Raw genomic sequence first — 23,723 nt, forward strand, 5'->3', positions numbered from 1 at the left:
ACGATTTGGCAGACTCTGCATTGGGGCTTATTTACTGGGGTTGTTGTTCAAGGTGAGTTATCTATCTGTTTGGTTTTTTACTGTCATAGTCTGGGCACATCTGTGTATTCACTCTAACATGATGCCAGGTCAACATCAAAATACCGGAGACCCGGAGACAGGCCGAGTGGTCTAAAGTGCTTTCCGTTACAGATCACTGCCATCTCACTTCTGTCTGCATCGGTTTAAAGTCTTGGGCTCGGCCAGTGTGGGTATGTAAGAAAACTTGCCAGTAGCTTCTCGTGGGTCGGTGGTGCCTTCCGGGTTCTTCTTCCACCATTTATACTGGCTGCTATGTATGGCTTGCTTTAGGATACGTTACAATTGTGTACGAAAATACCGATAATGCAATGAGCGCGCATCTTGCACCGCCATTTTGAGTCCTTCACAAACCTTTATCTACACGAGTATCTCTTATATTTAAGACAATCATCTGATTTTATTGTCGATTAGGATATTTACTTAAGCAAAATGATACATAGATTATACTTGAAATTATGTACAGCATGAAAATAAAAATAAAACTCTAAGTTACATGGCTTATATCGAAAGACAGAATAGATAAGTTGAATCATAATCGAGCATATTGCTATCAAATATAAATGCAGTTATTTTTATTCCAAACAGACAATACTTTCTTTTTGAAAAAATATGTTGTGTGTTGTCCCTAAGCTTGTCACCTTGAAAGAGTATTTCCAGACAGTGATCTTCGGGATACGTTAATAGTTACGGAAATAAAATTTCATAGCATGTGTATTATACCAGTTATTTTATGTACAAATGCTTTTCACAACCACATGCATGTGTCAAAGACAGCTGACAAACCAGTTTTAATAAGTAGGGTCAAATATTGTATGTGTGATGGAGATTATGGACGTAAGATGGATAATATTGAATGTAAGCGATAACCGTTCAAAGAAATTTCGTCTTCAGTGTATTAATACGAAACATTTACCTAACAAAGCATGACTTTGTACCGAATGTCAAAACCGATTATTCTTTAAATACTTTTTAAAATATGAAAATATATATTAACAATTGACTATTTAACTTGAACTATAATATAATGATCAATTTCAGCATGTAATTGAAATCCGTTACAGGTTTCTACTTGATTGTGTATCCATTTATTTATGCGTATATTTATTGATGGATATATTTGTTGATAAAAGAATAACAAAGATTGTTGAAATATCAATGTTTTACTTGAACAAAAAAGAAAAAAAGTCACGTATTTGGTCTTGTACAATTGATATGCACAACATAATGTGATGTTATATTATATCATTGTGAACAAAATGAGATATGCCTTCATAATTATATGGGATGAACAATGTTGTGAGGTGCCGGTTTGTATGGCTAGAGAATCAAAATGACGGATATAGAAGTATACACGTTTTATGACGTCACGACGTAAAAACAAAGGATAGCCTGTCTGGTGCTGGAAAATGGCGTTAAACCCTATAACAACAACATCAAAGTACCATGATAGACACCCTTCTTGCCATGTCAGAATGTGTTAAGAGCTCAAACTTAATATATACTTTTGTACTTTTTGATCTTCCAGGTCATCTTGTTTGCCCAAATTAAAACTGAAATATTTTGGCCGTGCATTAGGTGATTCTATAAAGGATACATTTAAGCACAGCGTTCAAATTCTTCAATTATATTTCAGTCTTGTAAGAACTATGAGACACATTCTAAATTATTTATGTATTATTCTTTGAAACTGCAGAGCTTGAAACATTTATTCTAAACAGATAGTACCTTAATTCATTACTGTGAAAACTTTCAAAGACTTAAATATTTATTAATTTTGCTTGATTATCGTGAAACATTCAAGGACATTTGTGACATTCAACTGTTTTTGGATTTCATTGAAGTAACATCTTTTGTGTAGTTGATTACGGTTTAATATGTGGTGCTGGTACATAAGCACATTAGAACTTTCATTCAGATCACTTTTGGAGTATTTCCAGATTTTCTTGAAATTCTTAGTACATTCAGGAAATTCTGGGAATTCATATCATACTAAGTTACTTTTGATTTTTCAGTTTCTTTGATTTTTTTATTTTATGGAGATACATTTATGGTTTGGACTGTGCAATGCATATTGTGTTTTACCTTTCTTTGTTTCGTAGTTTGAGCATGTGGGACTTAAGAAAAATGAAACTGATTATGATTGTTAACACGATTATGTAGATTATCTGAATAGATTATTTTTTTGGTTTCATAATGTTTTTTCACATTATTTTTCTACGTTTTTTTTAAATTAATTTTTTAATTTTTAGAAAGACTTTTTGATTTGCAATGGGGGCATATGTATTGTTCAAACATGAATCTAATTTGGTCATTCTTTCTTCCCTAAGATACATCAAAAATGTATCTGTCTGTCAAGATATGTGTCAAATAATACATATTTAAAATATAGCCATTTGCTGTCAGAGTCTATGATAATTTCGAAAATGGGAGATTTTATGAACACTCATTGTAGAAATTTGACACTATTCATTCCATTTGCTTTGACATTTGATCTTTCAAGCATTAATTTTTTAAACAAATTTTATTGCTGTAAAGTCGGAGATTTTTTATTATTTGGGGTATGGATATCTACGAAAATAAAACTACCATCAAAATTGTTATCCCGATACATTTTCTTTTTATAAACTGGTAAAGTTGTAAATTTCGCATGGAAAAAAAAAATCTTAAAAAGGGAAAAGAAATACATGTAGCATAAATTGTACCTTACTACACTGAATGTCGCAATATTTTCCATACCAATTATTTTCAAAATCGCGTATAGAATCTATATTGGTGAACCGGATGTGGACAAGTATGGTGTGTTGAACGCAAGTATTCTAGGTTTTCTGATTATTTAGTTTTAGTGATAAATGTGCATTATATACAGCAGAGTAGGACGAAAGCTTTAATATTTCTAAATTAAATCATTCTCAAAAAGTCTTTGAGAAAAATTGTATTCGTCAAAATATTGTAGGAACGGTTGCTATTAAAGTTGTTATGAGTTTTCGAGGACTAATTATAGTCCTAAGTTGATTTCTCAATTGGTATATGATACATATTAGCAATAAATCTAGAACTGGATAACCATAATAATGAACTCTCTGGCATACATTTGCGGCACACTTGTGGTTTATTTGCCGCAGTCATGCGACATAACAATGCTTTTTAAGCAAGTTTGTTTTTCGACACAGCAGTCTAAATCTAATGGGAGATAACATAATGAATCGTTCATAACAGATCTATAGTTACTGCATATTAAGAGAATTAACTTAAGAAAATTTGGCTCAAGCTTCCATAAGTAAATCTCGTGACTGTGTTGTCTTACAAATAATTTCAACTTCAACAAAGTTCAAGGACATCAGTATTTTTGAACTTTTGCACACCAAGACACATGTTTGTAGTGAAAAAGTCAACACAAGAAAAATATGATACTGTCAGGAATTTAGGAAATGGTTTCAAGTATATGATTGCAAAGTAATAATTCTGTTTTTCCAACATAGTTTTTAAAATTATACAGTAACAGGGCCAGATCAGGTCAAGTGTTGAGAAGGGGTAGTCCTCCTTGTAAGTCCTCGATGCTGATATTTGTGTTTTGGGGATCTAGGTCTTACTGCCTAAATAACGATACTGTGTAGCATGTTTTAATGTCAACTAACATCATAACGAAAGCATAATTTTCAGGAATATCTCACACAACTGACAGTCAATAACAACACTTTTCTACAAAGTAAAGTCATGTTTTAGTCAGACTTCACTTACTCTGATGTCTTTCCTCTAATTTATTCAAATTCTCGCAAAAGAAATGAACCTGTTTTGAAGTTTCGTTGGCCTGTATTTCAGTTGGCTGGTATGTGATGGAAGCTGGGAATGCCAAAATCGTTTAAGTTGAAGTATGCTTCTTTAATGAAATGATTAACAGATATATAAATATTGAAGAAAGTGTTTAGATAGCTTTGTTTAATTCAAGATTCTCATTAACCTTTTCACGAATTTGAGCAGTAAGACCTACATGTAGGATGGGGTAGTGGTGGTCCAGAAATATCCAAAGGGAATGGACTTTCCGCAATAGGGTACCAAAGCAAATGTTTATGTGTCTGTTTACTCAGATTGTCTGTAATATCCATTAAACATGAGCAAGAATATAACAATGGTCAAATTTCAAGTAACAAGAGACTACATTTGTGTGTGTATGTTTGGGGGAGGTAGCCATGAGGTGGGATTCTGCACCCCCTCCCCACAATCTGGTCCTGCATTAACTTTATTATTCTTCACTGTTTCGTTTTATTTATTAATTCAGAGGAGCTAATATAATACATTTTCAATTTAATATGCCTGATTTGACCTATAGTATTCAAACACCCTCTCATTTGTTTGTATCCCTGTACCAATTTTAAATACAAGAAGTATTAAGAAAAAAAATGGCACAGAAGTTAGTCACTTCATCATCAATTTATTTTCTTTAACCTGATTATTGCCAGCGAGTCCCTAACACTGTCAACATATTGGCTTTTGAAAACAAATGGAACCACTCAATGTAAACAAGCAGGCATGCTCCTCACTCACCTTTTTTGATTTCTAGAACAGTCTATTTCAGTAAAAACTGTCATATGGATCCAATACTTGCCCTGTCTAACTTTAATATTTCCTTCTCCCAAGTTGAACAAATATAAAGGATGAACTCGTGTATACATGTGTTCAAACAGGAAACTCCAAATTTATGGAATTTATTGAGGTTGTCGAAGATGGTGAACTATGTCACATCTGTCTCTTAAAAACATAGACTTGCCCATGTAAATTTTTGGACTCTGGTACTAAATAAACTTTCATTTTATTTGAAACACCAACAGATTGAGGGTGTTTGGGACCACCCTGTGACAATCGGGTCAGAATTGGAGAAAAGATGAGTTAAATTACTCAAATTTATGCAATTTTTAGTATCTTTAATACTTTTTGTTTTTGAAATCTCTAGGGGGATGGTATGTGAATACTATGGTTCTTGTAACAGATTAATTTCATATGTTACCAGGCAATTTTTTTCCTATTAATAAATATGAAACTGATGAGAAGTACAGGAAAATAGAAATTATATCAATGTACATACAGCATGCACATGGATTACTGAAAATCCAAATTCCCATTATAGACCTTAAACCTTTGGCACTATTTCTGTCATGGAGCAGAACTTTGTAGATTGTGGATTGTACATGACATGGGTCATAGTGAACAGATAAATTTGCCATGATTAGAAAGTCACTAAAATATAACTATGGTGCAGAATGTTCATTTAACTTAACATTTAATATTCAAAGTCACATCCACTTAAATACATTCACATATATTGTATTGTGAGAGATGAAAGATAAATTTCCAAGCAAAGAATCATGAGACCACTTAGGTGCTTCACAAAATATACGATGATTAATGAAGGTTATTTTCAACAAATGGAGAAAGAAATCACTTGTAAGAATTTCTGGGTTTCATTACATTATTTTTTAAAAATTGACAAGAAATGTTTTTATTTATTTTTTGATTTCCCCCGTTACTTTTATTTGACCACACAATAAACTATGCACAAAGCTATCCAAAATACAGCCTCTACTAGTCTAGCTTTTCTTTAGTGCTTGCAACCCAAATTTTTGATGTCCATATGACATATTTTCTCAGGAAGTAGACATGTTTACTCTTACCTTACATGGGCTTTTTATGCTGACTGTTGATGATGGACATTGGATTGCTAGTCTGGGCATACTCTTACTTTACATGGGCTTTTTATGCTGACTGTTGATGCTGGACATAGGATTGCTAGTCTGGGCATACTCTTACCTTACATGGGATTTTTATTCTGACTGTTGATGCTGGACGTAGGATTGCTAGTCTTGGCATGCTCTTACCTTACATGGGCTTTTTATGCTGACTCTGGATGCTGGACATAGGATTGCTAGTCTGGGCATCTGAAGAGTTTAGTACCGGTATTACCAAATGGATTCGTAACGGTGTTGAAAAGGTGCAATTACTTCTATATGTTTGGTAGGGGACAAACTTAAAAATGTATTATTTCAGTCAATACAGATTCATTTGATTTGGTACAGTACTTTTTTTCAATGCACATGATAAATTCTGCAGAACTGTTCCTGTCAAATGAATATTTTATCAGTTAATAATCTGTTATGTTTTGACCCATTTTAACTTTTTAAGAATTTGGCATCATTGCGAATTCAAAGATCATGAAGCTTCTGCATATTTCTACATGGTTTAGGCATTGGGGCAAAAATGTGAAATTACTTAAATTAATGTCCATATTTGCCCAAACAATACCATATCTTTGGGAACATAATTAATTTCGCTTGAACAGTCTTTGAACTACTTGAATTAAAATTGATAATAATCAGAGGTTAACTTCCTTAAGATACATTGTTTACATGTGCACAGCAGTGAAAGAAAGGGTGGATCCAGTAAATATGTGCAGATCGGGGAACATTTTTGTATATTGGAATTAATTTCTCCAGGACATCCATCATATCATCTTTTGCAAATTAACCCAGATGCCCACTGTTATGAATAATTGGTTGTGAAATTGGTATCAGCTGTACATATCATTGTATTTACCATGTGTGCTCATTCATAAGACAAGTCAGACTGAAAACAACAAAGATCCTGATCTGCCAGGGCATAATGTGCCCACAGATCAGGGTGTGTATTTGTTTTTTCCTACTAATTATTCTTATCAAATTGCACAGACCCAGATGTGCCATTGTATTATGTGACAGCAGATCTGGGTGTGTGCAGTTTGCAGTTAGACTTAATAGCATGTATATATGGTACTATATAATAAATAACCTCCAGTTTTGTAAGTGTGTCTGGTTTTAGCTTTATGTTAGTGGAATTTCTTTTTTTGTTCACCCCCTTTGTTTAACGTATTGTATTACAAGTAAGCTGAACACATCATATCTATCAATAATGCCTGTATATCACCCATATTTGCTAAGCCTTTGTTTTATACAACCGTCAATAATTTCTTTCAAGAAGGTTTTTAGAAACGGTAAGGACATTAAAGGGAAACAGTGACAAAGGGATAACCAGTATGCAAAATACTTTCCTGAAATATCATTTATTGAAAACGATTATCAAAGTTACCTCTTGATTCAGAACATGGTAAATTTTTACCTGTTTATGCTAATAGGTACAGTACATGTACATGTTGTCAGTCAGTATGGATCTATGTTGCAACTATGCAGTTTTTCTGATGTATGTTCAGTCATGGACATAGGTGGGAAAATATCCAAGAAATTTAAAATCTTGTATTATTTTCCTTCAGTACATGTTTTCATCTTTGCATATCCCTAGCTAGGCTACTGGTAATACCACAAGAAAGGTTACCTCTGAAAAGTTTCTTAATGTAAAATTATCAAATTGACAACCGCCATGGTTGGTTTTATGGTGCCTGGGTTTCTGATGGAATGAATACAGTAGAGTCAGCCATTAAACCCATTACAGCTGCAATAAAATCTGACATTCTTCACTAGAATGAGTGGATTTCCACTAGACTTGGAGTAAATCTAATAGACTGAGTGGACATCCACTGCTTGGCATGGGCACATAATCCCTTGCCCTCAGTCAACATCACCATATTGAGTGGGCCATCCATAATCCACAATGCATGTACTGTACAGAATTTGATATTAAATTTTGATCTCATTCATACATATATATATATATATATATATATATATATATATATATATATATATATATATATATATATATATATAATATATATATATATATATATATATATATATATATATATATATATATATATATATATATATATATATATATATATATACATATATATATATATATGTGTGTGTGTGTGTATATATATGGTTACTCAGTACTAGAAACTGACTGGACATTCCTTTTGACCATTACTAAAGTTACATTTTTTGCATAATGTTTGCAATAGATGGTTCATAAGGTCAAATTAGCATAACATGAACTTAGATAAGATTAAGTCCCACATAATATTATTTTGGAAAAGATTCAATTCCACTTAATACTGACCTGGAAAAGATTAAATCACACTTAATATTAACTTGCAGAAAATTAAAGTGCACTTAATATGAACCTAGATAAGATGAAATAATATTTAATTTCAATTTAATAAATTTCCTTCATCATATTGTATATTTCTTCATTGAATATGAATTGCTTACTAGACAAACCTTTAGATTGATAAGAGATATTCTGGTTTGCTGGCCACTGATCCAGTTCAAAACTACCAGGATGCAATGAAAGAAATGCTTGTATGACTACCATGATCATTTATCTAAACCATTTTCCTATGACATTTGCCTAAAGAGACAAGTGTCTCATTATTTCAAAAGATAATGTAAGGTAAAATATCTTTGTTGAACTTGGTACATACACACACACATACACACACATACACACACACACACACACACACACATACATGTTTTAAACATTATGTAATAGTAGTTGCAGAACAAGTAAAATAGCCCATATATGGAATTTGTGCCATTGTCTTTCCAAAATCCCTTGAGGTATGGATTGTATTGCATTTTAAAATAATCAGGAATAGTGAATAGTGACACATTGAATGATGGTAACTTGACAAGTCAGAATTTCATGATTTTGTATGCTAATTTGTTATGTAAGCTAAGAGATTTAGAGTTTTTCTCTACCCCATTTATTGGCAATTTTCATGAACTACAGAGAGAGAGAGTACATTACTTTGCAAGACATTCAGTATTTGCTTGGCAAGACCTAGTGTCTCTTTGAACATTTATTTATTGTTTGCTTGACAAGACATTGTGTTTAGCACTTATTTATTTCTATTTTGACTAATGGAAAATTATTTTGGGGCTAGCAATACATAATATCCCATGAAACCATTTATTTATATATTTATTTTCTTGTTTCAGAACTGTCTTACGGATAAAGTCCCAAGGAAAGATGAGATTGACATTGAGGCTATGCAAAGGTTCCATTCACTGGCGTCAGAAGAAACAGTGGGAGAAAAAAGCCCAATTCAGAGATGTCCCTGTCACACTCAGTAAAGCAGTGACAAGAAAAAGTATGTGTTGGAGATAGTATATGTTACCCGTCCGTGATAACTTTATAGTATATGTTACCTGTCCATGATAACTTTTCAGTATATGTTACCTGTCCATGATAACTTTATAGTATATGTCACCCGTCCATGATAACTTTATAGTATATGTTACCTGTCCATGATAACTTTTCAGTTTATGTTACCTGTCTATGTGCCTAGTTTCTTTGTTAAAGAATGGTCAAGAAGGGATTTCCTTTGAAGAGATTATTTTATGAAATAGACAATATAATAAAAATAATGATTATATGCCATAATTTCTGTGGCCAGAAAAAGTTTTTTTTGAATTCATTATTTTATTGGAGTAACAATTTTATTGGAGTAACAATTTCATGGATGCCGAGTTACATGAGACACAGACCCTACCTTCTGGGAATGTTCACACAGATAGTTGTTTGTTGTCATTGCCTGATGAGATATCAGACTTAGCAGAAAGTTTGTATATGCATACAGGGCCCGGAAACAGGAGGGGTGAAACAATATAACTTTGCCATGGATTGATATGATCCATGATACACAGCCTGTGATATGATACATTATCGATATACGTATGAACTTGATGGTCTTTCCATCTTTGAAAGGTTTGTCAGTGGCAGATGGTGTCCTTGTATTTATGTTTATATACTGGTTTTATTTCCAATATACAGATTACAGACAGACATGTACTCAGCTTCTATTTATATACTATTCCCTTCGATGACAGAATAATACAAATACTTTTAAACAGAACACCTATTATTTGTCATTAAGTTTTGTTCATTGTTTTGACCATTTAAGGCATGCTTCCTTTGATCACATATAAGATTTCATAAGCCACCAGGCCCTTTGTTTTGCACTGTTTGAATGCTTTAAAAACATCTTATTACGAATTTCATGTCACACCTAATCTCGGAGAACATTTAAATGTAATCTTCAAAACAGAAGAAATAATGCAATTTCAAATGCAAAGAAAATGGTTGTTTTTTCCTCCCCATCCTCTTTTTTCTATTGCCCACTTATTTGGTGATGAGCTGGTCTTATGTCTTTGTTTTATGATGACACTATTGGTGACTTCATAATGGTACATTGGATTTGGCCAATCAGCCTGTCATAAATCATCACCATCACCGCCAGCCTCATCATAAGAGGACAGAGGGTCCACAACAAGTCACTTGTGTTTAAAGAAAATTGTCTATATCTTTCTCCAGGGATAGACAATGAAGGATGTAAATGAAACAAATAGACCTGCCACACCCTGAGCACTAAGATAGGACAACATATTGTAAACCTTTACTGACACAGATGAGTTTCCAGAAGAACCTGTCACACCAGGTCCTTCTCATCAGTTGTGATCTTCATCAGTTGACTGGAGGAGGTTTCGACTTTCTGATCATGTGCAAAATTAGGTTTATCACCTTCCCCCAGATTTGTGTGCAAAACCCTAAGGAATATTGGACACTAACGTCCTCTCCATTTCACTGAGGCTGTCCAGGGCATAAACCTTACATTAAACCTGATGTTACTGCCTCACATATCAATGGTGAATGAGCTGACACAGAATTGATAGTCATGAATATGTTGATGTACCATGAGTCTCGATGTGACGCATTGATATAATCTAGAATTCCTTTGAATGAATTAAAAAAAATACCCAAGAAACACTCAATACTAAAATTAGCACCTGACTCTTTGGTGCAGAAGTGAAAGCACGTGTTTCAAACACATGCAGTTTCAGAATATGCCATGGCTCATATCCTTTCCTCTACACAGAAGCTGATATCCAGGTTTCTTCTATAAAGGGTTGATCATGAGCGCGCAGAAATTTTAATTTATTGAATTTCTAATATCATGGTGTTTGCAAAGGTTTACCTTGGGAACTGAATTAGTACCATGAGTTCTATAATGAACAATTTCATAATTGCATTGTATCTGAACTGATCAAGAGTTAAATTTATTGTGTTCAGAACAGAATATTCAGAGGTTGTAGTATGGATCATTTGAGTGTTTGCCATAAACATAATTGTATGGTCAATCCAAATGCTCAGTGGATTATGTTCATCTAGTATACTGATTCATTCAAAGACATCAAGATATTTGTATCTTTTCATGCATGAAAGGTATTTAAAGATATTTGTATCTTTTCATGCATGGAAGATATTTCAAGATATTTGTATCTTTTCATGCATGGAAGGTATTTAAAGATATTTGTATCTTGTCAAGATGGAAGGTATTTGAAGATATTTCTTTTCGTGCATGGAAGGTATGAAAACCAGTAAAGCACCACAATAAGCCACCATGGTGGTGGCATAGAGTAGTCTTTTACCAGATGGCTTAGCATCTTTAAATGCTGATACATTAAGTCACACCTTTATGAAATAGGTAAGAAAATTATTTATTTTCTACGAAATTGTAAGTATTGTATTTATGTCTTTAATCCACTGACAGGTGAGATGAAACTACAGCATTAATTAAATTTGACCTTGTACTCACCATTGTCTCTGCTAGTCACATGAGTACACAAATCCCTCAACTGACATGTTAATGACATCATAGATCCACTAGTCATGGGATATCAACATACCATCTGTTATTAACAGCAACAGGTTTATGGTCATTCTCAAAAAAAATTGTTGAGAATTATATGTCCTTTTGGTTTTTTACATATCATGTTTAACCTTCATGTAACTACATTAGAAAGGGCGCTGTTGATATCACATGACTTTTGGACTTGTGATATCATAGGTTAAGAAATTTCTGTAGTCATATGACTAGAAATACAAATGGCGAGTACTATGTCAGGTTTTATAAATTCTGTAGTTTCATCTTGCATGTTAGCAGATTATAGACATAACAATTATAATACTTGCAATTTCTGAAGAAAAAAAATAATTTTCCTATTGATTACATGCACGTGTGACTCAACATAAAATTGTTTCAGTTTTCTAGGCTACCATATGTAGCTACTGCACAGTAGTGGCGGATTCCATTTTTCTACAGGCAATTGCCTCTGACACCACACCCCAACATAAATATTCAAATATGAAAAATCTGGTGGGAAGATTCTGAGGAAATGCATATCAGAAAATGACTGGACTTTAGTTACACAGTAGTATGTCCGATTTCTTTTGCAGTCAAACTTGCTTTAAATAGTAATGTCCTTGAGCATTTACCTGTCAGAGACAACTGCTGTTTCAAGTCTCTTGCATCAAATAGTCAATGGAATAAATCTCTATTAAACATCCACATGTCTCAATAGACAATCTTTTCCACTTCTCATTGGTGACTGACTGACTTACAAAACAGATTTAATTGTATATGAACCCTAATGATTAATGTGTCTTAAAAAAGATCTAGTTGGTTACTGTGATTAAAGCTTCATTTTTGTATTTAAGGTAGATTTAATTTTGTTTATATCATTGCACCTTTTCAGAATGTACGTGTGTTAGGATCATTTTTGTCTGTACATCTATTAACTATCAAACACTATGTTCTTTGTAAGTTGAACGCCGTCTACATTCATTGAGGGAAAATGATGATATTCACTGTGATGTTTTAAATGAATGAGTAGATGACAATGACAGTTTCAGATTTAGTGTGCAACCATAGTTAGGGTCAGAGGTCAAATTTTCATGCAGGTTCATACTATGGAGTTCTGGTAACCAGAGCTCCATCTATACTGATTGAAATCTTCCATGTGATCTAATACTAAATTGTGTTTTCAATTTAAGTTTTTATATTACGTTACATTTATTTTATTTAGTTCCAAACATAGAGATACATGACCCTGCTGTAAGACCACCCCTTCCAAAATGGCAGCCACCTGTGGACGACATCAGATTTCGAGCCCCTCCCAAACTAGAAGATCATCGACTGTATAAACAAGAAGAAGTATACAAGATGACTAGCCGAACCAGATTCATCGAAGGTCTTTCATGTTACATACGCTTTTAACTTTTCTTTTGGGTGCATCACCATTTTGTAAATGGAATGCTTGTTTCCACTTAGCTTTTAGATTTGTGTCTATTTCATTTTTTTTGTTTGTCTTTGTGCCTTTAGTGAAGTGATTACAACATTTAGAAACCATTTTTTGCATTCCACTTGATCCCTGAATTTTTAACTCAAATATCTTCAGAACATATTTAGATTTAACCATCAATTTCAGCTATTATGTTGGTTTATTAAAGGACACGTCTTAAATTTTATTCTGTCTTCTTTTTAATCTCAAAGAAATAAGGCATAAGCTTGCATGCCATATATACTTGCTTATTAGACAAGTCCAACTGCAAACTGCACAGCCCCAGATCTGCCATCACAATATGCACCAACAGGGATTTTAGTACTAGTCAGTAAAACAAACAACATAGACCCTGATCTGCAGGCACATTATGTAACACCAGATCAGGATCTTTGTTGTTTGCAGTATTACCTGATTGGTAAGCTAGTATATATGATAATTTTCGTAATCTTTATTTCAAGTGACTACTCAATGCACTGCCTTGCAGTGTTTGTGAGTTTCAACTTTTCTGTTAGGTATATCCTCTGACATTGTGCTTCAGGGTAATATGGTCAGAGGAAACTTGGATCATCTGATCAACAATAACTTGTCCTGATGTTTTCTTTTGTAAAGACTAACATTTTCTCTTTTCATTTTAGGTTTAAAGCAGGCTTGCATCTTAACCAAATCCCAGCTATTTAAGGGATTACCTCCAGGAATATCATCACTAGTAGGAAAAATAGAATTTCCAGACCAGGTATTGTAAAACCTGTAAATAATGTAGGTTGTTATTAGAAGATGCGTAAGGCTCATATTAAATAATATAATTCAAATCTTTGTAAACATTTTGCTTTGTATTTCTGTTATTATGTGCATAACAATGAAACAGAGGATCTAAAGAAAATGAAGAGCAAAAAGCCATTTAAAACTTAATGTATTACTTGTGAAAATATATATATATAAGGATGTGTGAAATAGAAATTCCCTATACAGCTATAACTTACTATGGTATATGGCAGTATGGATCTAATGGCTGACTTTGAGCAAATGGTGGGTAAAGAATATCACTTACGCTGAGGGCTAAAACATCCATCTTAAACTACATTTTTATCCTCCATTGATGTCGTAGGTTACCTTCAGCATTAGCTCACTCTCTGACATTGACAGTTAGTAATTAAGTGTGCAGATTTTACTACAGAATGTTTATGTTAAGTATAACATTCAAAATGTAAGAATACATCACACCACTAAAGTTATTTAAAGTTAATAGACATTTTTTGGGTCATGTAGTCCATAGAATTGACAAGAAACTTGTTGAGGGATCTCCCCCAAATTCGAAATCATTAAACTTATTTTGAAAACTTGTTTGCAAAAAGTACATGTTTTAGATTGTCAAAACCACATTTGTTGGGTTCAGTGTGCGTTTATGATTTCAAACAAATGACCCTTCATGTTCTGTAGTTTATGTACAAGCAGATCTTCTGTATCAATAGTTTTGTCGTGATGTACACAGTGAATGAACAATTCTCGTTGTATCATTTAGTTGTTTTTCTATTGAATAAATTACTTGAACTGGGAAATAAGCTATTTTACCCCCTCAACCCAGCCGTTCTGGAAATACAGGGGCCTGGAGTGGTCTAAAGTGCTCTCCGTTACGGATCACTGCCATCTCACCTCTGTCTATGTGGGTTCGAGTCTAGGATTCAGCTAATGTGGGTATGTCAGAAAGCTTGCCAGAACAGGGCTACCTATCAGTGTCAGGCTCTTAATGCCAGGATGGGTTATGGAATAATGGATCCTATGGGTTATGGATTATTGGATCCACAACACCAGTCTCGGCTAATGTGGGTATGTCAGAAAGCTTGCCAGTAGCTTCTCATGGGTCGGTGGTTCTTCCTGGTATAGCAGGCCAAATTAACCCCTGCCCAGATTAAACCCGGGTATAGTCTGGCCCAGGCCAGAGTAAACTCTGGGGGATAAAGTGTCCTAGGCTAAACTAAGCCAGGGGGTGTAAAATAGCCTGTGCCAGACCATACCCCTTCAGGCCAGAATATGCCCCACTTGTATATTAACTTAATATTTACTTATCGTTCTGGTCTTTACTTGTGGCAGGAAAACATGAACAACAATCATCACCACCTTTACTGAGTTTATTGAGGTATGTTTTAGCTTCAGCTTAAAGAAATAAGAATACCATTGTGATTTAAAAACTAGAACATATTGATGGGAGTGTTGGTAATATAATAGTTAATCAATACAATTGGACTGGAAGAATGTGAGGTATATATTGTATCATGATTCTTGATTCTTTCTTCAAATTTTCCACAAAGGGGCCCTGAGTGGTCTAAAGCACTCTCTGCTATGGATCACTGCCATCTCACCTATGTCTGCCTGGGTTCGAGTCTCGGATTAAGACAGTGTGGGTATGTGAGAAAGCTTGCCAGTAGCTTCTCGTGGGTCGGTGGTTCTTTCCAGGGTTTTCCCGGGTTCTTCCTCCACCATTAATACTGGCCGCCATGTATAGCCTATCATGTGCTGAAAAATGGCGTTAAACCCTACAACAACAACAACCAAAAACGTTTTCCATAAAAAGCTCAAATTGTTGTGCATTGACACTACCATGATAGTGTACCACATGATTAACACTGTCTCTGGACATGAAGAGTATGATGTGTGTGTGTGTGTTTATACATACATATATATATATATATATATATATATATATATATATATATATATATATATATATATATAAAATCTTATCTTGTATGTATTTACCTTGACAGGCTACGAGTACGACTGAAACATGTCACTTACCTGACAAAGCTGAATCCTCAATAAAATGTTGAAAAATTAAGTAATTCTTGTGTATATCGCTCAACACTATTGATATCATGGGGGTATAATTTGGCCTGATGGGTATGAATTGGCCTGGCCATAATATACCCTAGGGGTATAAATTGGCCCAGGCCATAATATACCTGGGTATAATCTAGCCTAGGCTGCTTTAACCCCAGGTATACTCCGGACTGGGGCTATACTATTGCCTGTTACACCGGCGTTTTTCTGGGTTCTTTCTCCACCATTAATACTGGCTGCCATGCATAGCCTGTCATGTGCTGAAATATGGCGTTAAACCCCACAACAACAACTGGAAATACAAAAGTTGCTTTTCTTGTGTGTATATAAATGTAAGATATTGACAAAGGGAAGAAACTCTTACAAATTACCTCCCATATCAACTGTGATTTGTCTATCTATGTACCAGCTGTTTGTCAGTTAAGCTTTCACTACAGTATTAATGACCATCAAGATCATCTTTAATTCTACCTATCAGTCAAACAGCATGGTACAGAGATGTTAACCTTACATTTCTTACAACTTTTTTGACCTTAAGATTCTTATAATTTTGGTTGATATTTCTACACATTTTGTTAACATTTTGTGATATTTTTTTTATATGTCCACCATAAGGCAGAGTATATTATGTTATAATATTGTCTGTCAATCCATCTGCTACCACTTCATTAGTAATAAAACGACTCTTAATGTGCTTCACCTGTATGAGATATCATGTATGTTCTCTGTTTTTATATGTAATTTTTATAGTGTTGTAGTCCACTAGCATCCACTTTGTTAGTTAGAAAACACTGCTTGACAGACTTTGCCTGTATATGATATCGCTTATGTTCTCTTCATTTACAGGTAATTTTTGATTGTGTAATAATCTAGTAGCATCCCCTTCATTCATTAGAAAACAATACCTGACTGGTTTCACCTGTATAAGCTAGGTAATTTTCTGTTGATAGTTTAATAGTTTAGAAGTGTCCACTTCAGTAGTTCATAATTCAATGCTTGATCAGCAGTCATTTTGCTCCCAGTATTTACAGATGTTTATGCAGTGAGCCAGCTACAGTGCCATCAGTGCAAATGCCTGAAACTGGTGGACAATAATCATGGTACATGCCTGGGATGTACATGATGCCACTTGGGCAATACATGTATGCATACATTGGATGAAGAATCAATGGGCTACAGTTCTGCTCACACAATCAAGAAAAATGAAAGGGAAGGTTGCTAAATTTAATATCATTGATGGGGGTATCATCAACATATACATTGAGTCAAGATTTTTTTTTATATATGGAGATGATCTGAAAGATTGAAAACTGACCAGCAAATAAGAAAATCAGGCAAACTTTTCAGCTATACATGTAGCCACAGCAACAGCAGGTAAATCCAGTTCATTATATCACCTGATGCAAGGAGACTGGTGTTGTGGATCCATTATTCTATAACCCATAGGATCCATTATTCCATAACCCATCCTGGCATTAATAGCCTGACACTGATAGGTGGCCGTGTTCTGTCAGGATCAGACTCTTCTATCGGATTTAACACCTAAACTAATCTTGACTATATTTTGAATGATGGGATCATTTATGTTGATAAAATATTTCATATGTCAAGAACAGAACACCAGCACTCATAGAGATCAGCCTGCCCATTATAGTGTCGCAATGCACCCATGTTACTCAGTGACCAATTTAGTGCCACTGTACCCAGTTAAGTCAGCTCAGCCAAGAGCCCTGAACCAGTCCATGCAATTTACAGTGCCAAATAGGCCTGGTGCTTCTACCGTTTGTCAAATTCCAATACCATCAAATGTAAACTTTAAGTGACCATAGGAAAGCTGTCAAAACATGTTTCTACGGTTCTGGCTCCAAATGTTGCAGTTCTGGATGACAGGTGTCACAAATGGACTGTGGATGGCTCATTTTGTGAATACATTGAAGTTACCTTATCTCATTCAATATGGACTTATAACATGGTTAGCTGTCATTCTTGGCACGCTTTACCAACATCATCTAAGATTTCAGAAGTATCATCTGTGTCACCAAACTCCTTAACAGATGATAGATAGCCCTCTCAAGCTCTGTCGTCATTGATTGATCCAGCAATGACAAGAGAAGACTGCCTTCTGAGCATTAATTGAAGAGATATTTTACCCATTACCACTGAAACTTTGTTCACCTCTTGTTAAAAGTCCCATCATATTTCGGTTTATCAGCCAAAAATAAAAACAGTTACCACAGTCTGGCCAAGTATCTGTATTATTAGATTGTTTTTGATAGTCAACAACATGACCCAAGTGTCATATACTTTTTTCACAGCAGTGACAGCCATCCAGTTTCAATCAAGCATTCTACATTACACACTCATGTTTCACAAACAAGTTCCAGCAAGACTGGGAATTCAAAACCCAACCATTATTTAAGGAGGCCAGCAGATTGTGTACCACGCAGGTTTGACTGTTCTAGAGATGAAGGCCACAATGGAAACATTTTATTGGTGGTAGGAGTCACTTTAGTGAAATTGCATTCTCTTTCTATCTGGCAATATCCACTTTGATGAATTTTTTTAGGAGGCTGGAGAGAACTTGATCCCCAGGCCTTGGCCTCTGCCTCCATGTTTGCGATTTTGCAATGTTGTGTCATCAACAACAAATTCTTGTTCAGGTCTGTCAGATTCCAGGCAGACTTGTCCCAAAGGAATCAACAATTTTCTCTCCAGTCCTAAATCGAAAGGTCTGGGCAGTCAGGCTTTTTCATATTGGAATAGTTTGGATGTCTGTGCTTATTCTCCAGCCCATCTGATTCCAAAGATATTGTAAAATGTGAGGGAATCAGAGTGTTATCTTATCCTGATTGCCCCCCCCACACACACACACACACACATGGGAAAAATCATGTATAAATTACTGGTTAAACTTGGCCATGGAAATTCCAAGGAAAATAATGGTATGTCCTCCCCTGCTCAAGCCACCTCAGTGACAGGAGTTTCATCTAAACACAGATTTGTTGAATCTGCCTATCTGGATCATATCAAACAAACTCTTAGGAGCAAACAGTTTTCAGAACAAGCAGTGGTGGGAGAATTGCTCAGGCGAGAATACCTACTACTTTTAAAGAATTTGAGGGGAAGTGGAGAATTTTTTCATTGGTGCAAGTGACCCTTATAATACCCCAAATAGCTATGTTCTCCTATGGTTTGTTTTAGGTGAAGATGTTAGCACCTATCACTATATAAGAGTAACATTCCACAGTCTCAGACATGTTGTGTTGCCAAGGGAGGGAGGATATGGGGCGAAACAAAGACCTCTTGAACCTTCCGATGAACTTTGATCAGTCACAGTCAAAGGTTGTGGCCCAGTGCCAGAAATGGAATCTACCAAGGGTTCTGAGCTGGTATCATAAAGCACCATTTCATCTGCTTTCAAGACATCTTTGGTTCATATCTTGTTATACTGCTTTTCACCTGTTCTAGATATATAAGGCAGGATAAGCAAAATACATGCATTGTTGTTTGAACTTTACTATCTATAGTTCCATCGGGATGGTTTGATTGTACTCATAACAGCCCAGCCTTCATTGTCTAGAACAGGCTCCCGCATATTGGCAATCAGTCTTTTATGGTGAAACCTTATTCCATGTTGAACTCTTTACCTCAGGGCTACAAGATCCAGGGAGACCTTTGAAGTAGTACCTGAAAAAAAATTGAGCTGGTGCAAAGAGGGAGAACTCATCTAATTTTTACCATTGAAAGAAGGAGAGGCTGATGTCTGTCAAGTTTGACTGTCCTTGATAAGATGGGTTATTCACTCTGCATACTGAGAATCAACACAAGGTACCATGAAATTATGACGCTACTTGAGTCGCAAGGCAAGGACAGTGGCCATTGTGCTTGAATGAAACTGTGTCCCCAAACCAATATTATACAAGCCATGGGATGGCAGTCAACTTTTTCTACCCTTTACCTCTAAGATCTTTCATCCCAAAAGGCTTTGTTAGACCTGGTGGTACCTATAGCAACAGTTCATCAGGCTACTTTACCAGGTCTTTTGGCAGCTTCTTAGTGATGCAAGAGTATGATTTCCACTAGATTTTTGGTAGAGACCTTTTTCCAGTAGCCATATCAAGGCATATGGAGTTACACCAGCTGGATTATATCAGTCAAACCCATTACCTAATATCACTTATTCTTACCTATGATCACGTAACACATTTTGAAGAAGAAACCAATTCTTGTTGTAAAATATGTTTTTTTTCTTCTCAATAATATCTACCTGATAATACAGATCCACTCTACTAGTCTCTCTACAGTCATGTTCTTCGGACAGTGTGCATTCCACTCCAGTAGTAAATGAAGTTTAGACAGGATTTGGCACCAGTCACTATAAATGAGGATCACGCTGTCTGATACTCATCTGTGTTGGCAAGCATATTTTAGCTTTTGTATGTAAGCTTTTAACATCTGATGGGCTGGTAGTGGTCATTGTCATAAGGTATTATGATTGTGTCAGTATTACTGAAAAGTATTAAACTGCAAAAAATATTTTTTCCACACAGTAGGTCCAGTTCCATATCTTTTTTAGTTGCTAAACTTTTTTAAATAGCTTCCACATGGAATATTGAAGAACCGAGTCAGATTGTGGGTTTAAAGATCATAGGCCATGGTTACTGTGAGTGAAAGAAGAAGAAAAGGAAATGGTTTCTGAACAATTTACAATCACATACCTGGACCAAATTCTGTGGCTAGCTTTTACTTGTAGTGAGGATGAAGCCAATCCAGTTTTGAGTCAGATGATCACAGGTTGAGATCACTGTGATTGAAACAGAAAAACAGTTTGCATGCAGTAACTTGAGTTCACCATCGTCTACTCTTACCTAACTTTCTGGATAGATTCCACTGAAGCATCCTGTTAGTTTATATGAGAACCTGTATAAATGGCCCATTTGATTCTCCATCCAGGTGTCAAGACTTTTGTACACCAAGGTTTTTTGTATCATTCGGCTATACTGTCCCATGATATATAAAACCATACAGGGACTGGTATAACCAATCGAACTATTTCACTTCATAAAGGATTGACATTCAGGCTTGAATCCATCTATGCAGATAACTTTATCATTGCTAATCCAGCCAGCTAGCCTGATATTGTTCATGTATCTGGTTGAAAAATACCATGTTATTTACGGTAATGATGGCACCATGATACTGAGTGTGTTATACTCCAACTCGGAAACAGCACCCCCTCTCTAAAGTGAATTCAGATAAACCTAAATCTATTTCCTTCCTCTAATCCAGTGATGGAGCAGATATATTTAGCTTTATTACTATGGTTGAGGGAATTTATAAAATCTTGGCTTCATCTAAGTGACTGCTGCAACTGTCTATGAGTCATTGAGAATGTGGATAAATGCTCCTCCTCCTCAAAATAATTGAAATCTACAGGCTTTCAGACATTATTATCAACCTTGGGAGTTCTGAGACTTTCTTTTCAGAAAGCCTTTTACCAATTCTATTTGTCGCAGACACCATGCACAACTGGATATATACATTGTTGATTCACTTAGCATTGATAAGACTGTTGTGGTGGTAAACTTATCAACCCAATGATTCTTAAAGTTAAATAATTCAGCTTTTATTGTAATTTTAAAGTTGGTGTCAAATCTATGTTCTTTTTATCAGTGCTTGACATGGCGTACTTAGTGATTTTGTTGTTGTTTTAATGGCACTTTTTATGACATTGGCTAGTATAACATGCCAAGGAAATTGGAGCTAAGTGCCTTTCCTAAGTGACTGGCCTGGATTGATACAAAACCAGTCACCCTTGGAGTCCAATATTCTACCAATGTTCTATGAACTTCCCAGGCAGCTAACATGCATGTCATATAGACCAGAAAGGCAAAATGTTCATCCTTCCATAAGGGCTGGATTTGAAAAAGATAGTGGAACTTATTCCCTGATGTTAATGTAATTAGGCAAGTATTTTTGGATAAATATAATTTACTTAAAGAATGTACTTTCCCCTTCTTCACTTTCCCCTCGTATAAGGGAATTTTCTTCTCATAATAGCTGATTTACAGAACAACGCATTGAAAATAGGAAATTTTTGTTTACTTCTGTTGAGTGCACATAAGTTTGAAGGAAATAAAATTAAAGGTATTGGTCAATAGATAGAGGTCAGGTAGAATACCTGTAACATGGAGTCCACCCTTTGACAAACTTGGTTTAAATGTTAACTTATAGGAGTGAATAGATACACCTCTGTTCACAGAATAAGGTGCATATATACCTGTCTCCCAAATTACATAAAGTTATTCAATCACCACATTTTTTTGTGGTAAAATAGCTACATTGAGCTAATTCTTCTTACTATGTGATATAATTCTGACGCGAAGTAAATTTTGTCTTAGCCTACTCCAAATCAAATAATGCAAACTTCTGGTCACAATTGCATTACAGTAAATTTGGAAAGCTTTTGTTTTATAGTTTTTCATTTGCTTTTATGTTCTAAACCCATTTATGGATTGCGTTCATACTTGGAATGACTAATTATGAACCAAATTCTATTTATCTTATTATATTGACAACTGTTGCTTTAAAATAATGTTAAACTTGGAAAAATACCCTTTCAGATATTACCTGTATAGTAAAACACCAATTATGGGGTTTCAGTCACTACCTGAGAAGGGAGGTAACTTGTACAAAATACACAAATAGGGAATGATAATAATAATAATAATAAAGACTTTATTTAGAGAAGGTAACTTAATTAGTTACAGAACTAATCTACCTTGAGTCCTTCTGTCTGTTATGTACAATATATTTTTTAACAGGATCTACTAGTCCAGCGAGCCATCATGCACTCCAAGTTTTGGAATCCTACAAAGGACAGGCTACAAAGGAGATTTGACACCACAAACCTAAGATGGCACTTCCCTCGGGAGTATGGAATTCCAAGACATAAAGGAGGGTATGTTGTTTACCAATGTTTGTAGTCAAGCCAAGAACATTTAGGCCTGTTAAAATTTAATGTCTCCTGACAGTAAATTAATTTTATCCACACATCTTTGATCCAAAAGAACAAGAAAACATTATATATATGCATAATTACAGCTCATTACTCAGCTCACCCCTTCACTGAATTGGACAAAACCATAGAATAAAGCTCATGACAATCAGATCACCTGGTATAAACAAATACCTTGCCCACTTGCAAGATTTCAATTTAGGCGAATTTCATACTAATGAGTTTTCGTATGATTTTTAAAAATTAATTTCCTTGTGTTGAACACTTAAAAATAATGATGAAAATGAAATCTATTAAAGTTAATTGAATTATGTAATTTTCATTTAAAATTAACGGTATAAAATAAAACATTTGAGTTATGCGATATCGAGTTATGGAACCACTTTGGGGAATGAATCTACCATGTGTGTGGGGGGGGAGGGTGGTTAATGTTAGCTGTATTGGTAAACTTGAACGAAAATAATCCAGAAACATCATATTCACACTGGTCTAGCTTTCTTAAAGCGTTGGATAATTTGGACCAATCTCTTGGACATATAAGTAAGCTGCTTTCCTCCACTACATATCAAAAGGTTGGCACAGCCTGCTGACTGCATTGAGCAAGAGATAGATGGTCCTGTGTTTTGTTAACGTACAGAGTGATGTCATCCACATATCATGATTATCAAAATGTACTG

The 23,723-nt window shown here is 34.9% G+C and overlaps 1 protein-coding gene across 1 annotated transcript in view; it reads left to right on the forward strand.

The window, feature by feature from the left end:
* Positions 1-253: 253 nt before the first annotated feature.
* The window catches only part of LOC149793426 (large ribosomal subunit protein mL37-like), a 34,331-nt gene continuing 10,861 nt past the window's right edge, over positions 254-23,723 (forward strand). The window contains exons 1-5 of the mRNA XM_089967409.1: positions 254-335; positions 9,009-9,160; positions 12,936-13,100; positions 13,829-13,926; positions 22,853-22,989. Coding sequence (XP_089823535.1) covers positions 9,040-9,160; positions 12,936-13,100; positions 13,829-13,926; positions 22,853-22,989 — 521 coding nt within the window. The 5' untranslated portion in view covers positions 254-335; positions 9,009-9,039. The remainder of the gene's footprint in view (positions 336-9,008; positions 9,161-12,935; positions 13,101-13,828; positions 13,927-22,852; positions 22,990-23,723) is intronic.

The sequence above is a fragment of the Sinohyriopsis cumingii genome, chromosome 8 (genome assembly GCF_028554795.1).
Source record: "Sinohyriopsis cumingii isolate HCF-2022 chromosome 8, ASM2855479v2, whole genome shotgun sequence".
Taxonomy (NCBI): domain Eukaryota; kingdom Metazoa; phylum Mollusca; class Bivalvia; order Unionida; family Unionidae; genus Sinohyriopsis; species Sinohyriopsis cumingii.